The sequence below is a fragment of the Mesoplodon densirostris genome, chromosome 9 (genome assembly GCF_025265405.1).
Source record: "Mesoplodon densirostris isolate mMesDen1 chromosome 9, mMesDen1 primary haplotype, whole genome shotgun sequence".
NCBI classification, from domain to species: domain Eukaryota; kingdom Metazoa; phylum Chordata; class Mammalia; order Artiodactyla; family Ziphiidae; genus Mesoplodon; species Mesoplodon densirostris.
The window spans coordinates 15,583,083-15,600,251 of NC_082669.1; the positions used below are offsets into that span (position 1 = coordinate 15,583,083).

Here is a 17,169-nt window from a genome sequence, read left to right on the forward strand (position 1 = left end):
ATGCCAGGCTATGGACCTAGGGAACATGGCTCTAAAGTCTGCATCCTTTACCTCTATGTTATATCTTGGAGTGGGGTGGAAGTCTCTGCTTTACCACTCTATGCATAGTACAGTGTCTGGTTAGAATGGCTATGGAGCCATTTGATCAGAATATTCCTAGATGAGAACCCAGGGACTTAGGTCAACTTTCTGTCTCAAACTTCCTTTTTTGGATAGGTACTAAGCTCATGGATTTCCTGTAATCACATTCAATAATCAAGACAAAAATAAAATATAATTAAACTTCATAATAATTTTAGAATAAGAAACCAAGCCCTATAATTAAGAAAAATCTAGAATAATTTGTCTCACCAAAAATATATAGTTTTATATTAATAAGAATGCCAATTAGTTCACAAGGCAGTCTAGTCAGTTAGAATTAAAAGATTAACTTAGATATATTTACGGACTTTAACTTTTATAAATATCAAGCAGATAGAGTTCTTTCACTTACTGAGTGAATTATAGGTAAGGAAATTATTAGAAATCAGCTAGGAATAACAGTAGTTAGCCAGCTATCATATCTAATTTATGGATCACACTTCATTTTCGAACAACCATGGCAGAAAGGAACAATATGGAGTTCACAGCAATTACAGACAGCAATTTATACTGAAGAAAACACAGCAAATGGCTAAAGGCATCAATAATTAACTGTCTCATGGAGAGTTTGCATGGTTTGTACTATTTCTCATATAAAACATAATTTAGTGCCTAGAATATATCAAATTCTACTTCTGCCATGTCACCTTTTATTAATATTTATAAGAAGGAGGGGGAGGGGTCTCTTGGACAGAGGCAATATATATAAAATGAAAGTGTTCTTGGTTCCACTACTACGTTCTCCTTTTAAAATAATCTCCCCTCTGATCTTAATCCTTCAAGCTGTGCACATACCTAATGCTGAAAAGCCACCTTGGTTCTGCTTAGAAGAAAAATGTTGCTGTCAAATGGCAGACAAGATTAAACGTACCTTTGCAATAGTACATTAAATGTATAATTTATTTTCATATCAACAAAGATTAATTAAATTTCATGCTACAAATTGATTACTGAATTGTGAAGCTGTCCATCCTTGTTAGAAAAAATTGTGTTTTGGGCCAATTTAACTTAGGACAATGATATTTTCTGCATGCTTTCATCATTTTTATTATCATCTTGATTTTTGCTTAATTTTCTTTTAATGCTTATTATGGAGGTCTATGAAATGTTTCTTTAGGATTCATATGTCTCTACTGAGTGAGAAAGTTGAGTTTAGTCTTACATTTACCCTTACAGGGAAAAGACTCAACACATCTGGTGCATTCTCTTAAATTTTACAACATATAGTATTTACCACTCATAATAGTTGTTAACTATTATCTCTGTTACATGCTACTCATCTTCTGATGAAAATAAAAGTTCTCATCTATTTGCAAATACTTAAATGAAGGGATAGCTCGAGGCAGAATTTTAAAATATATAAACTCTATCATCATTGCCCCTGTCCTTTTGCCATGGTGCCAATGCACACTTCAGTGCCCAAAGTCCTCACTCTTTTTCACATCTTTCCATGATCAACATGTATGTACTTCCAGGAAGGTAAACTGTATTAGCTCTTTATATCTGAAAGTGAATGTAAGTCACAGTGATACCTCCTCTAGTGCTATTTTAATTTTCCCATCCTTCTCTTCTCCTGCTATTTTAAAGGAATTTCAGTGAGCAAGTCAATAAGTGTTCTAGAAAAGGAGAGGACTCTTTGGACTCTTCCGAAATCGTATCACAAATGGTGATTACCACTCTCCCAAACTGAAGGATGGCTCTACTTCAAGTAAAACTTAAATCTCACAATTGTGACTATATATTATGAAATATATAAGCCAAAGAAAAATAGAAGTGGCCTGAAGAAAGGGCTTTAAATACAGCCTCCACTCCATCTTTGCCAGGGACTCTATACATGCTAGAAAAACTTCTTTATACTCATTACTTAATTATATTACATGCAAATTTAAAAAACATATTGGTCATCAGATTTTATGAGTTATTATCTCATATAATTTATTATAATATATTATCACATATTGCTAAAAATATTTATCAACAGCATTTATAATTTAGTACCATATTAAAATCGTACCTAATAGTTTGCACTATAGTTGAATAAGGAAAGTAGTGTTAGTTATTTTTCTCTTTCCTAGGTATCAAAATATTTCCCTTAGATGCACATTTCAGAATATGAGAATAAATTTCTTCAAATTACCAGAAGTCAGTAGGGCAAATGAATTACAAGAATGCAGCTTTCTAGCTTTTCATTGCAAGAGGCATCAATCTTTGTCCTTACCATCTCTCAATGCAAAAGCATCTGGACTCTTACACCACTTGAATGATGATTTCCCCAGGAAGGAGATATCACCCTTACCATTTTTTCTAAGTGTTTTCCAACATACCTGGGCTCATGATAGTTGAGATATGAATAATGCTCCAAGAGTTTCCAAGTTATCCCATTATCATAGGAATAATGCAATAGAACACCTTCACCAGGCTGGTCAGGGGCTTTGCATGTGCTCAGAACAGACTTGCTCCCCAGTCTCAACGTGAACTGGAGAAACCTAGAAATGAATTGTCTATAATTAGTGTGCATAAACATTTGAAACCATAATATTCATTTTGGCTTTTAAAGAATTTTGAACAAATTGAAATAACTACTCAAAAGCTGTAGGTTTCCACTCATCCCTCTTCTATAAAATGTAAGTAATTTCACTGTGAGATGTATGAATATATGTAGAAGATCAGGTCACTGCATGTGTTTTGTAGACAGATATATCTATACAAATATAATGGTATGTTTATACATATTTGTATACTACATACTTGTGTACATACAGTTAAAACGCCAATCATTCTTTTGCTGCATTATTTATTAAGCACTGGGGGAAGGAAAGATGTAGAGTAAATCTAATCAGCCTCTGCAAGCTGTCAAATAAATAAAACTACATAAATAATTAACTAGCCCTTGGCTTAAGAACAGTTCTGATGCTAACAGTTCATATTTTTAAAAATCTAGTCAGTCGTTAGTATCTTAACGTCATCAGTGAGCCTTTTAATTTGTTAAAAACTAGGGCAAATTAACTCTATATAAACTATAAGCTTCCTCTCATCCTGGTTGAAAATCAGAAGATATATATTAGTAAACAAGAAAAAAATTGAAAATTAATAGATCTGAATTCAATTGTTATCTTGTTTCTGTATGTATTCCACCCTGCTTTAACTCACCTGGATTGTGAGCTGTCAAGGAAAGATGTAACTAGCTGACGCCTCCCATCTTTGTTGAAAACCAGGGCCTTACCACTGGCCAAGACACCACAGCCAAAGCTGACTTCAGCACCACGGATAGAGTAAAAGTTATGGTAAGAGGAGAGCCTGGAACTGCCAAAGCTTTCAGAAATAAACATTGGGAATGTCTGGGATGCCATCTCACAAGCTGGGCCAGAAAATCCAGGGTCACACCTGAAAAAGAAACCATGATATTAAATCTTAAACTGTTGGCCCTTTCAGGGATTCTTTTATCTACTTTGGGGATGAGGAAGTCCAGAGGCCAGGACTGGATTGAATGGTAACCAAGGCTCATTCGTTTTTGGAGAATACTGAATGTGAAGACTTGATATGGGAGAAGTAATTGTAAATATCCCAAAAGAATACAGCCTTTGCACAGTCCTGCTGTAAAAAAAAAGCTTATGATTAAAACAATAATTCGGCACTCACCTTCAACCAATGCCAGTAATGTACCTGCAAATGCATCTATGCTTGTGCACATTTCCAATTTAAAATCTTTGTAAAAGGTATATTATATGTATGTAATTTTATTCACAATGATGTTCATTAAATTTGTAAAAGAAACAACATAAATAAAATACTTCTATAAGATATCTAGAATAAATTTCCTTTAAGAACAAATGTAAAAATACACACTCTGTTTTTGACAGTAATTACTGGAAATATTTGGAAAAGATTGGAAACTAGATTGGCATTATAAGGGGAATGTATACACCCTTGACCTAGATAGATGTCCTTAGCAGAACTGTGTTGTCTCTCAGTGGAATTCCACATTAGCGGTGCTTCAAGAAACACACACACACACACACACACACACCAGCCTGCCTGCTGCCATGTAAGGATGTGCCGTATTTATTTTAGCTGACTAGAATATATATGGAGCTCCCTGAGTTATCTATCAGTGAGAAAACTCATCACAGAGGACTTAACAATTGAATATCAGAAACTTTCTATATTTTAAGGAGTTTGCTCATCGGGAATTAGTTTCAAATTCTTTATTTTTATTGCACTATTTCTTTCTCACTATATTTACTATGTTTCCCATTATAAAATTAAATTGGTGTCTTTTTGGGTGGGTGGCAGGGCTCTCATCTAAGCATTCAAAACTTTCTAAAATTTGAAGCAAGCCTTTTATTTTTATTTATTTATTTTTAATTTTTTATTGAAGTACAGTTGATTTATAATGTGTTAGTTTCTGGTATACAGCAAAGTGATTCAGTTATACATACATATATTCTTTTTCATATTCTTTTCCATTATGGTTTATTACAAGATATTGAATATAGTTCTCTGTGTTATACAGTAGGTCCTAGTTGTTTATCTATTATATATATAGTAGTGTGTATCTGCTAATTCCAAACTCCTAATTTATCCTTCTACCACCCCTTTCCCCCTTTGGTAACCATAAGTTTGTTTTCTATGTCTGTGAGTCTGTGAAACAAGCCTTTTATAAAGCAAGTGGACCGATGAAGTGATATTATGGCACAACTCATAAGGTTATTTCTTTAGCACTAGTGCAGAAACTGGGATCTATGCTGGCCTCACAGAGGGTCCATGGAGTGTGTGAATGTCCTGAAATCAAATGCCAAATTTTATGTGTACTGGATATTCTTGGGGGGGTTTATAGTTACCATCATTTTATCAAAAAGGTTGCACCCTAGAATGCCAAGAACTACTGTAGCATGAAGTTGAGGTTGTCTTGGCGTTAGGGATGGGAGTGGGAAAGAAAACCAATATTTACAGAGCAGGTAAATAAGCCTCAAACAGTTCACTTCTTTCACATGTTACCTCCTTGACTTAGGCCAACTCTGAAGAGCCAAACAGTTTCTAAAAAGGATAAAAAGTCAGCTAAAGAGGACACATTTTAACATTCGAAAACAATATAGTTTACCATGGCCACAAATTGGAATTAATGTCCCCCAATAACACTATCTATTGCCAGAGTGCTTTTCAGGGCAAATGCATATCTGTGTATTAAATGCGTTTTCTTCAGCCTACTGACTGGGGGAAACTGGTGATCATTTAAAGAAGACTCACACTGGAGTCAGTTCCCATTTTGAAAGTATACTTTTAAACAAAAGTTACATAATTGGGATAAAATGCTGGTAAGGATTTCACTCAAATACATTTATAATACCTTTGTAGCCTTTGTTTTGCAGCAAAATAGTAGGCTGGCACACACAGGGGATTTCAGGAATGACCAGAGGCTCTTCTGACTCCAAATATGTCCCCTACTGGTTCATCTACCCACCCTTAAATGTGGCATTATGGTCACCCTGCATGTCAGGGGAAAAGGCTCCATTGTTAAGACACATGGATAACACTTGTGTAGGAAGGTTTCTAGTACTCTCTGTCCTTCTCACTAGCATCTCTAACAGAAATGAGCTTAACAGGATAATAAGTTGTCAGTTTAGAAAATCAGGCCCGGGGATTGTACACAGGCAAGAAAGTGTTAGAAAGCAGGAAAGATGGAATCCTGTTGGCAAACAATGGTAGTGACTAAGGGAGTGAAATGGGGAGAAAAAGAGCTGCAGAGGCCGAAATTCAAGGATCTGTTTAAAGGAAATAAGTGGTATTGAATATGAATTACGTTTCTGTGGAATTCTGCTCAAAATTGAAAGGTGTATATTGCTGGAAAAAGAGGTAGTGGCCAAACATTTAGCCCAGTCACAAATGAACAAAGCCAATGAATATTACATCAAACTTTGTCACAAATAGGGGAAAAATTAAAGTTCCAAGTGGTGACAATATTTTGCAAAACCTCAGCAGGAAGAAAAGGCCATTATTATTCAGGATAATGTATAGTATCAAAAAAATGCCCAGAAGGCATAAAACTGCCATTCAGATTTCTGTTTGCATCCATCGTGGGTGAAACAGATGGTTGCCTAACAAAAGCATTTAATGCTAACAGAGATATTGTACACAAAATAATGAAGTGCAAAGTATAACTGTTATAATTATAGATAGGTATTTTAGAAATAGCACTTTCTATTTTCATTAATAAAAGCAGCTGTCATTTTAGATAATTTGTTTTCAAAACTTTTCAGAACAACTTCAGGAATTACAAAAATGTCTGGCTTCTCTGTGTTAATTTTATTTGAAATGCACTAAACAAGAGAATGATCTGGTTATGGATAATGAATGAAGATAAACTTGAGGCAAACACCAGCTGATGTTTCATAGATCTAACAAGTCAGTGTTTCTGGGCAGGAGCTGGTGGTTTTATTAAAAAGGGCAGAGATGCTTATTCTATTTTGAGATACAAGTGGGAACTTTTCAATTCTTTACGTACATTTCCATTATAAACATTTCCATTGCACAGAGTGATATCTCTGTTAACTAAATTCATTGAAATACACTTAGAAAGTTAACCTGAGGCTCAAGATGGCAGAGTGAGAGGACGTGGGGCTCACCTCCCCCCACCCACAAACACATCAAAAATATACCTATATGTGGAACAATTCTCATGGAAAACTAACGGGAAACCGGCAGAAGAACTCCTATACAGCCAAGGCTGCAAAGAAAGATGGTCATGTAACCAGGCAGGGTGGGAAAAAAAGGCATCAGTTTGGGACCTGTACCTCTGGGAGGGGTCTAAGAGGAAAGGAAGGACTGGATGGTTGGACCCTCACCCTGGGAAGTGAGCCACAGATTGGGCGTCCCAGTCCTGGGGTCCTACATGGAGGAGACAAGCCCCTTTGGCTGCTGGGAGAACAGCTGGGACAGAGAGAAGGGCTGGAGAAGCCTAGACTCCACGCGCAAGGAACGCACGGGTGCTGGCTTGCCAACAGACAGTGCAGAGCGAGCTCTGGACCAGTGGCTGCTACCTCGCCGTGCTCCCCATTCCAGGCTAGGTGAACAGTCCGGTCCTGCTCACTCTGCAACATGGCTTGGCATGGGATCTAGGGCAACCAGGACCTGGGAAAAGACTCCATGTAAGGACGCAGAAATGGCCTGGGGTGTGGTCTCGGTAGGGCAGCGGCCATTGTTGCTTCTTACTAAACAGCGCTTCTGAGGCAGCCCAGACCTCCGGTGACAACACAGCTCCTCCAGCCCCCACCATCAACACACTGTGATCCCCATTCCCGGCTGAACAAATGCTCCAACCCTGCCCACTCCACATCACAGCTTGGCATTGGATCTAGAGCTGCCAGGTCCTGGGAGAAAACTTGATATAGGGGCACAGGAGCAGCCTGGGGGGCCTGGGGTTTGGGAGGGGCAGTGCAGCTTACTCTGGCAGCACCATGAAAGCAGCACAGACCCCTAATGGCAGTGCAGCTGCTGAAGCCCCTGCGACTGGCTCCCAGCCAAGCAAATGCTCCAGCCCTGCCCACTCCATGCCACAGCTTGGTGCTCGATCTGGGGAAGACAGGTCCTGGGAGAAAACTCGATCTAGGGACAAAGAGGAGGCTTGGGGGCTTGGGGTGTGGTCCATGTGGGGCGGCGACGGCCACTGTTGCGCTTACACCCCCCATAAGCAACCCAGACCTCTGATGGCGGCTCAGCCGCTTCAATTCCTGCAACCAAAAGCACCGACCCCCAGTCCCAGCTGAGCAAACTCTCTGGCTCCGCTCACTCCATGCCACAACCTTGCACTAGATCTAGGAAATGACAACAGGCAAAGGATGCAAACTTGGGTTGCATCTGAGCAGAGCTGCAGATACCTACACAAGCAGCACATCAGACTTCTGTACATGCAGTAGCCTCACTTACTTCAGCACTCTCCTCCACTGGGGCAAAGGCCCCAGTGCCAGGAGAAGGCATAACGCACACTTAAAGGGAACAGAGCCAGCTGGAGCCCAACCCTCAGGTCTTCCCCTCCAGCAATTGTAGAGCAGACCCCACCCCTGACATGGCTCCAACACTCATGGAGCAGAGAGGAAGTCCCGCCTCACACCTTGCGCTGGCTCTAGCTCCTCCAGCATCAACCACACCCCCTATCAAGGTGATAGTGGCCAGCAGACCCTGAGGAAAGATGTGGCTGGCATCCTCGTCCAATCCAGTCCTCACACCAAAGACACTGGGCCCATGCAGTCTACATGGGGATGCTCTCACATAAAAACACCCCCTTAGGCTTCCTTGGTGGTGCAGTGGTTAAGAATCCGCCTGCCAATGCAGGGGACACAGGTTCGAGCCCTGGTCTAGGACAATCCCACATGTCGCGGAGCAACTAAGCCCGTGAACTACAACTACTGAGCCTGTACACCACAACTACTGAAACCTGCACACCTAGAGCCTGTGCTCCACAAGAAGAGAAGCCACCGCAATGAGAAGCCCACGCACCGCAATGAAGAGTGGCCCCCACTCACCACAATTAGAGAAAGCCCAGGCAGAGCAATGAAGACCCAGTGCAGCCAAACAAAAAACCTTCAAGGCCACAATAGATAACTGTTTCACCTAAATCCATAAAGACAGAGAAAGTTAAGTAAAATGAAAAGGCAGAGTAACTACTCCCAATTGAAAGAGCAAGAGAAAACCCCTGAAAAAAATAATGGAACAGAGATAATTAGTCTACCAGACACAGATTCAAAAATTTGGTAATAGGGACTTCCCTGGCGGTCCAGTGGTTAAGACTCTGCGCTTCCTTGTGACCGCCTGGAGGGGTGGGATAGGGAGGGTGGGAGGGAGATGCAAAAGGGAGGGGATATGGGAACATATGTATATGTATAACTGATTAAATTTGTTATAAAGCAAAAAAAATAAAAAATAAAAAAAAGACTCTGCGCTTCCAATGCAGAGGGCATGGATTCGATCCCTGGTCAGGGAACTAAGATCCAACGTGCCATGTGGTACAGCCAAAAAAAATTTATAAAAGACGAGAAAATTCTTAAAAGTCAAATCACAACTCTCACGTTGTATATTTTTTAAAAAAGTTGGTAATATAAATGCTAACTGAATTAAGAAAGACTATCAATATAAATGCAGATCATCTTAACAAGGAACTAGCAACTACAGAGATGACCCAATCAAAAACAGATAATTCAATTTCTGAGATAAAAAACACTGTAGAAGCAATGAATAGCTAAATAAATAATACAGAATAATGCATAAATGGTCTGGAAGATAGAATAATGGAAATTAATCAGAACAGCAGACAGAAAAACAAATGAAAAAAATGAAAGCAACATATGAGATCTATGGGATAATATAAAACATGCCAACATATGCATAATGGGTTCCAGAAGGAGAAGAGAGAGAAGGGGATTAAAAATGTATTTGGAGAAATTACGGCTGAAAACTTCCCCACCCTAAAGAAGGAAACATTCAGGTGCAGGAAGCACAGAGGGTCCCAAACAAGATGAACCCAAAGAGACCCACACTAAGACATATAATAAAAATGGCAAAAGTTGAAGATAGAGAATTCTAAAGGCAGCAAGAGAAAAACAGTCATACACAAGGGAAACCCTATAAGGCTATCGGTTGATTTCTCTGCAGAAACTTTTCGGCCAGAAGGGAGTGGCATGGTATATTCAAAGTCCTGAAAGGGAGAATCTGCAACCTAGGATACTCTACCCAGTAAGATTATCATTTTAAACAGAAGGAGAGACAAAGAACTTCTCAGAGAAGCAAAAACTAAAAGAATTCAGCAATACTAAACCTACCCTAAAATAAATATTGAAGGGTCTCCTCTAAATGGTAAAAGAAGCAAGAACCTATAGCAAAGGGAAAATCCCAATAGGAAAGGAAAATATATAGTGAGGACTGAAGATCACTTAAATAAGCCAGTATGTAGATTAAAAAACAGAAAAATTATAAAAGCAACCATAACTACAATAAACAGTATAGGGATAAGCATGAAGATGTAAAAAATGACAGCCAAAACACAAAATGTGGGTGAGGAGAGTAAAAAATGTAGGTTTTTTAGAATGTATTTGAATTTAAATTATCAGTTTTATCAGTTTAAAGCAAGTAGATATAATTATGGGTCAACATATGTGAAGCCACAAATAAAACATATAAAAGAGATACACAAAAATCAAAAAGAAAGAAATTCAAGCATACTACAAAAGAAAATCATCAAGCTACAATAGGAAAAACAAAAAGACAAAGAAATGAACAAAGAAGAACTATAAAAACAACTGGAAAACAGGAAATAAAATGGCAATAAGTACATACCTGTCAATAATTTTGGAGAGGATGTGGAGAAAAGGGAACTCTTGTACACCTTTGGTGGGAATGTAAATTGGTGCAGCTATTTGGAAAAGAGTATGGAGGTTCCTTAAAAAACTAAAAACAGGACTACCATATGATCCAACAATTCCACTCCTGGGTATATATCCGGAAAAAACAAAAACTCTAATTCGAAAAGATACGTGCACCCCAATGTTCATAGCAGTACTATTTATAATAGCCAAGATATAGAAGCAACCCAAGTGCCCATTAACAGATGATTTACCTTAGAGGATGTGGTATATGTAATATATAAAATGGAATATTACTCAGACATAAAGAAGAATGAAATGCTGCCATTTGCAGCAATGTGGATGGACCTAGAGAATATTATGCTTTTTGAAATAAGTCAGAAAGAGAAAAACAAATATTATATGATATCACTTATATGTGGAATCTAAAAAATAATACAAATTAATGTATATAGCAAAACAGAAACAGATTCACAGACACAGAAAACAAACTTTTTATGGTTTGGAAGGGGAGAGGGAGAGGAGAGAGACAAATTAGGGATAGGGGATTAACAGATACAAACTACTATACATAAAATAGATAAGCAACAAAGATTTACTGTATAGCACAGGGAACTATATAACCTATAAAGAAATATAACCTGCAAAAATACTAAATCACTATGATGTACACCTGAAACTAACACAATATTGTAAAGCAAGTATACTTCAATTAAATAACAAAGTTAACCCGACACTCTAATCTCAGTGGTGACCAATGTCTTGCCTCATACATATAATTTCTAAATGATCAGGTTCAAAGCACTTTTATGATTTTTCCATTAATTAATTATTTAATTGGCTAATTAATTAATGACTCTTTTTTGTTTGGAGGACAAGAAGAGAGACTAGATGACCCATTGTTGAAAACTTATCTGTATAAAAAAGACTGTGGTTTCAGTAATTCTCAGGATATCTTATAATTAAATATTATAGGTGAATGACATAATGACTATCCATTCTTGCTATAAATAAATATAATGCAATGCTCTCATGGTGACTGGATATTAAGCTATTTATGTGTAATTTCATACTTCATATTCAACATCATTATTATATAAAATTCTTTATATGTCATTTTGAAGACTCAAAAGATTTTCAAAAGTAAGCAAGATTTGAAGTTACATTTAGAGGTGAATTTTCTTATCAAATCTGTTAATTTGGCCCACTCCAGTTTCCTTGAACATTGGGTCTGTGGGTCATTATTGATTTTTATAATTCATTTACAAAGCATGCCAGGAATTAAAATATGACTCATGAACACCAGAACAAGTTTATGGGGAAATACCAGACTAAAGAAACTAAAGTTGGAAAAGGCAGCCATCAAACTATGAAGAATTCAAATTTGTTCACAAATTTACATATTTACATTTACATTCACAAATTTACATTTGTTCACAATTTAGCCTAAGAGAAAATTTATTTATTAAGCAACTTCCACTTACAAAATACATTTAATATTCTATTACACTTAAATTCCATTTGGAGTATGCTACTTTTAGTCTTGCAAAGACCTTAAAAGCCTAAAAAGGAAATTAAAACAAACTAATATGACCCATGGTTTCAGTATATAAAGCACATATCAAAAAAGAGAAGTATAGATATTACTCAGAACTGCTTACTTGCAACCATGTCGAGTGCACTGTCCTCTGCCAGAACAGAATTTGAGACACGATGGACCAACATAAACTGCAGGGCAAAAGAGAGCATGTGAAAGATGGCAAAATCACTGGAAAGACAACTAAGAACACCATCAGCATGTGAAACAATTTTGTGAAGCAATACCCATGAAATCTCGTTCCTTGTATGTATGTTGTGCACAGGAATCCAGATGACATATAGAGTGCTGCGTGACAAGGTAAGTGCTTAGTTACAAATCTGCCAGAACTCTTTTAACTTAAATAATCCTTTCAAGATTTTAATCATTCATAGCAGAGAAAGTAGGGCCATATGACTTGGGTTCCTTAATGGAATCTCTTCAGCTAACATCATTTCAGGCAGAATATTAGTGCTTCTGTTTTGAACTCTCCACAAAGTTTATATTCTTCAGGTGGAAATAAAGAATTTAGAAAGGATCAATCTGATATATCAAAAAATAAATAGATTATAATTTAATTAAAAAAACTATAATTTCATGTTCATCTGAGGAAAATCTATACCACTGCAGATGATTGTTATATGTATTTCTAAACATTAATTCATCCTTCCTGAAGTGGGGAGTTAAAATCTGTGGTTGAGCATAAAGTCTTCTCTACAATGCAGACCTTTTTTTAAATGGTGGGCTGGACAGATAATGATATTACAAACCTAAATTCTAACCTTGGGAATGCCGAGAAAAGGGCCCCTGACTGTCGAATGGTAGGTTCTGAGATACTCAGACTCAAATACATGTAAAGATATTAAACCTTTTGATAATCAGTACAATCAGTAACACACCAAATAGTGTGAAAGTGGGACAAACCAATGAGGAATTAGAGACGCAATAGTTACCGAGACCTCACGTATTCAATTTCAGGCACAAACAAACTTACTATTCATTATCATTTTCTCCTCTGTCTTGTAATCACATCAAAAGAGTTAAGCAATTTTATTTTTTTAAAAAACTTTCCTGTGGTCTATGCTTCTACAAGCATTTAATCCCTGGAAGTCAATTAACAGGTGCAGCTGTTAGGGAAATGAGAGCTAATGAGATGCAAAGCAGGCCAGTGGAAAAACTCTTTCTCAAGGAAACTGTTGGTTTAGGAAGAGATTAGATAGCAGGCTCAGTTGTTCAAAAGGTATTGGTTTTAGGTGTCAAAAAACCCTGGATTCAAATTTTGGCTTCACCTGGGAAACTGTGGATAAGTGATTTATCCTGTCTAAGCCTCGGTGTCCCTATCCTTTAAAGTGGGATAATATTCCTTGAGGAAAGAATAAATTAAATGTTTCATACCTGGAACCTGGCACCATATGGTTATGAGCATCATCTCATACTGGAGTCAAGTATCCTTTGCCACCTTCCTGCCCCACCTGCTTTGATGGCTACACTGGACACTGAGTGCTGAGGAATCAGAAAGGGGCTTCATCCTTCTTTAACATGGAAGAGTGTATGGATTGTTTTCCCAGCGCTCTTGATTTTATGGCTGCTGTAGGATTTGCTCTAAGTCCTGTAAGCGGTTCATTGCATTCTGCGAGGCTGCCCTATAGTGTACCAATGTCATACATCAAAGAGTCCCCATCATTAAAAAAAACTCAACAGTAGAATAAGACTTTCCAAGTCAATGAAAAAATTGGAAATAAGAATTTTGTTGTCATCTTTCCCTGCTAATGATGAAGTCATTAGGACTTGCAGTTTGAGTAAATTTACAGGCTCTGTTTTTCTAAGAGTGTGGAAAAGACAGTTTTCTTCACTATTATCATTGATGCAATCAAGTTTAAAAAATTAAAAAGTGGTAATAAACATATTGGGCTCTAGGATCTTCCATTTTGCTAAGAATTTCAGGATAATTTCCAATATTGATCTGTTTTTTTCTGTTTGTTTTCTTTGATATGATTCTGAAATTCCATAGTGAAATGAAGGAGACTTCAAGGGTTCTTTGGCAAGTTGACACACATTTCCCTTGGGAAGGAGTGACAGTGTATCCTCCTCTTGCCTTTCGAAAAAACCAGAGAGCAGGTTCTGCTTCTGAGAAAGCCTCATGTATAGAATAATATCAGAATTTAAGAGATTCTGCCTCTAGTTCTGCATTCGACCCACACTCCTAACCATGCCTATTCCATGTATTTTTATCTTTTCTCATTCTACTCAAAGCTTGATGTTGGGAACTCAGGATGTTATAGCAAACACTTTCTGACTTAGAATCATGTTGTACTAGCCTTCTTTAGGAAATTTAGATATTCTTTTCACAGGCTTATATGACTTCATTTGTGCTCTTAGTTTCCTTATATGCTTTATTTCATTACTGATTTTCCAATTTCTTTTATGATTATTTAAAGTAATCTAAGTTCATTATAGGACCATTGAAAAGTATGACAGCAGGAAAATGTCATCCATATCCCATAATCCAGAGGCACATACTCATTCCCTAGAGCTAATTAACAGGTGTAGTAATTCAAATACTATGCAAAATAGTCTACCAATGGAGAAATTCCATTTTAACAAATTCATCCTTAGACATTTTTGCAAATACACTATGTTTGTGTCCATGTTTATATCCATACAGCTCATATGGTCTTTGAAGTCTGGGTCTTTTATTGGTCTTCTTTGAATACAGATTGTTTAAAAAATTTACATTGGCTCATCAGCAAATTATCTTGCCTGAGTTACTCCTGAGTTTCAAGAATGTAAAACTTCTTGAATTATGTATCGATTTTTAAATTTTCAAAAATAACAAAAATATTATTAAGAGATGGAAAATCAGCATGAAACAACAGTGTAGGCTTTTCCTTCATAAAACGGACACAAGTCAGTGGCTATACTACTACATTTGCTTAAGTATTGATATTTTGTCCTTCCTTCCTTCCCTCTACTTCATTGTAGTATAACTCTTCAGTCAGATTTATATACTCTCTGAAAATAGGGAATCTATGAATCTGCCTGCAATGAGAATTATTAAAAGAGTTGGCTATTAATTAAAAAATATAAGAAATTTACGGTCATGCACTCCAATAGATTAAATATTATCTTTTCTCAAGTGCACTTGTCATAAGTGATATTGGCTTTAATGTAATGCAACAACATTGTTTATCAACAATTCACTTAAAAATTAAAGATAACATAGGATATTTTATGTATTTCTGAATTTTCCTTTTATACTGTTTTCTGAAAAAGAGGTAAAAGTTTCACTTCAGAAGTTTCATTTTAGAGATGATGTTTCCTGATGTGTGGTGTCTGCATCTACAGGAGAAGCATTCCAGATGTTGTGGTAGCTACTAAGAGAAGAATGGGTCTTATTTTAATACATGCAGGATGGTATGTATGTTAATTTTGTAGAAAACATTCAGGGAAAATCTTAGGATATCCCTTGTCATCAACTGCAAGTCTGAGTTTCATGACTTTATGCATTTTAAAATAATGTATGTTGGGCCTCCCTGGTGGCGCAGTGGTTGAGAGTCCGCCTGCCGGTGCAGGGGATACGGGTTCGTGTCCCGGTCTGGGAGGATCCCATGTGCCGCGGAGCGGCTGGGCCCGTGAGCCATGGCCGCTGGGCCTGCGCGTCCGGAGCCTGTGCTCCGCGACGGGAGAGGCCACGACAGTGAGAGGCCCACATGCCGCAAAAAAAAGAAAAAAAAATAATAATAATGTATGTTGAAACATTCTAGCCTCTAATATTGCTGACTCCGCTGTCTTTTTTTCTGATTGTGCATCCCTGGGCTTCTAACGGAATGCAAAGGAGAAAGGGAAGAAAGGGCATTTAATGAATCGCGAGACCATGACTTAGAAGGGTGATTAAGTCTGTGCTGATGAACAGAAGCACAGGAAGACGCTACATTAATGGCATGTGATTATGACAGACATAAACTAACCATTATCAATTGCCCACATGTTTCCAAGGATTGGTCCCGTTTGTCTCCAGCAAATTCTGGTATCCCGGGTTAGTGCTGCGTTAGGAAGGGGAATCGTTATTCGGTTCCACCTGCAAGAAATTTAGCACAAAAGAGCTTCTTAGCACAAAACAGCTTCACATCCATGTTCACATCTTTTGAATCTATTTTACGTGCTTTTGATGTTCTAGTCTCTGTATGCTTGAGATAGCACTTAAGTTTGGCAATAAACTCTTTAAATTCACCTGTGGAGTTTGTTGATCTAATTATCTAGTGCTTATCCTGTGAAGTGGCAAGTATTTTACATAGTCATCTTTAATTCTCTTAACAGTCCTTAAGGGGGTCAATCATTGTCGTTAATTTACGTGGAAAGAAGTGGAAAGTTAGAGTAAATAGCATTACACAAGTATCAATAGCCAGCAGAACCAGGATTTGAGCCCAGGTTCAATTCCAAAGCTTGACTTTCTTTCACTTGTCTACGTTGCATCTTTTCTTAAGTAAGTATTTTGGCAATAAGCCTTTTGGCAGTAACTATAGGGTCACCGTATAGAACTTAAATTTATGTAATCCAAAATATAAAAGCCAAATACCTAAAGAATGAATGACTCTACAAATTGTGATCTTGCATCAGATTTACCAAAGTTACTGTCTGTTTTAAAAATGAGATCATTACTAAATCAGCTGAAAAAGAGAAGGCAGCTTCCTTACCTGTTATGCCCAAAACACTAATCTCAGGCTTACTCATTGACTATGAGTCTGCAACATGGATTCAGATCTCTTGCTACGTTAGAATGCACTCACCCACTGTAGTTTTCCGAGGAGTAGATCGTGCTGTGGGGAAGGTGCGGTCCAGCACAGATCTCAGGCAAACATTCAGTGTGGAGCAGGGACCAGGAACGCCCATGGTTGGTAGAAAACTCTAAGCTGACACTGATAACACCAGACCAAGCACAACAAAAAAGGGGCAAAGAAAACAAATGTAATGAAATGACTCACCTCTGGCGAGGTACATTACACATCTGTAGAACTACTGTAAAAATTAAGAGGCTGTTTCCAAAGTGATTGTTTTCCCCTCTACTGAAGTCTGACCAGCTTTCAAAGGGCAAGCAGTTAA

At 37.6% G+C, this 17,169-nt stretch overlaps 1 protein-coding gene across 2 annotated transcripts in view; it reads right to left on the reverse strand.

Annotated features, from left to right (window-relative positions):
• The window catches only part of RELN (reelin), a 527,861-nt gene that overhangs the window by 160,595 nt on the left and 350,097 nt on the right, over nt 1–17,169 (reverse strand). For both annotated transcript variants that reach the window (XM_060107639.1, XM_060107638.1), the window contains exons 15-19: nt 16,857–16,985; nt 16,038–16,147; nt 12,155–12,221; nt 3,292–3,525; nt 2,466–2,627 (exon numbers count right to left, since the gene is read on the reverse strand). In XM_060107639.1, coding sequence (XP_059963622.1) covers nt 2,466–2,627; nt 3,292–3,525; nt 12,155–12,221; nt 16,038–16,147; nt 16,857–16,985 — 702 coding nt within the window. The remainder of the gene's footprint in view (nt 1–2,465; nt 2,628–3,291; nt 3,526–12,154; nt 12,222–16,037; nt 16,148–16,856; nt 16,986–17,169) is intronic.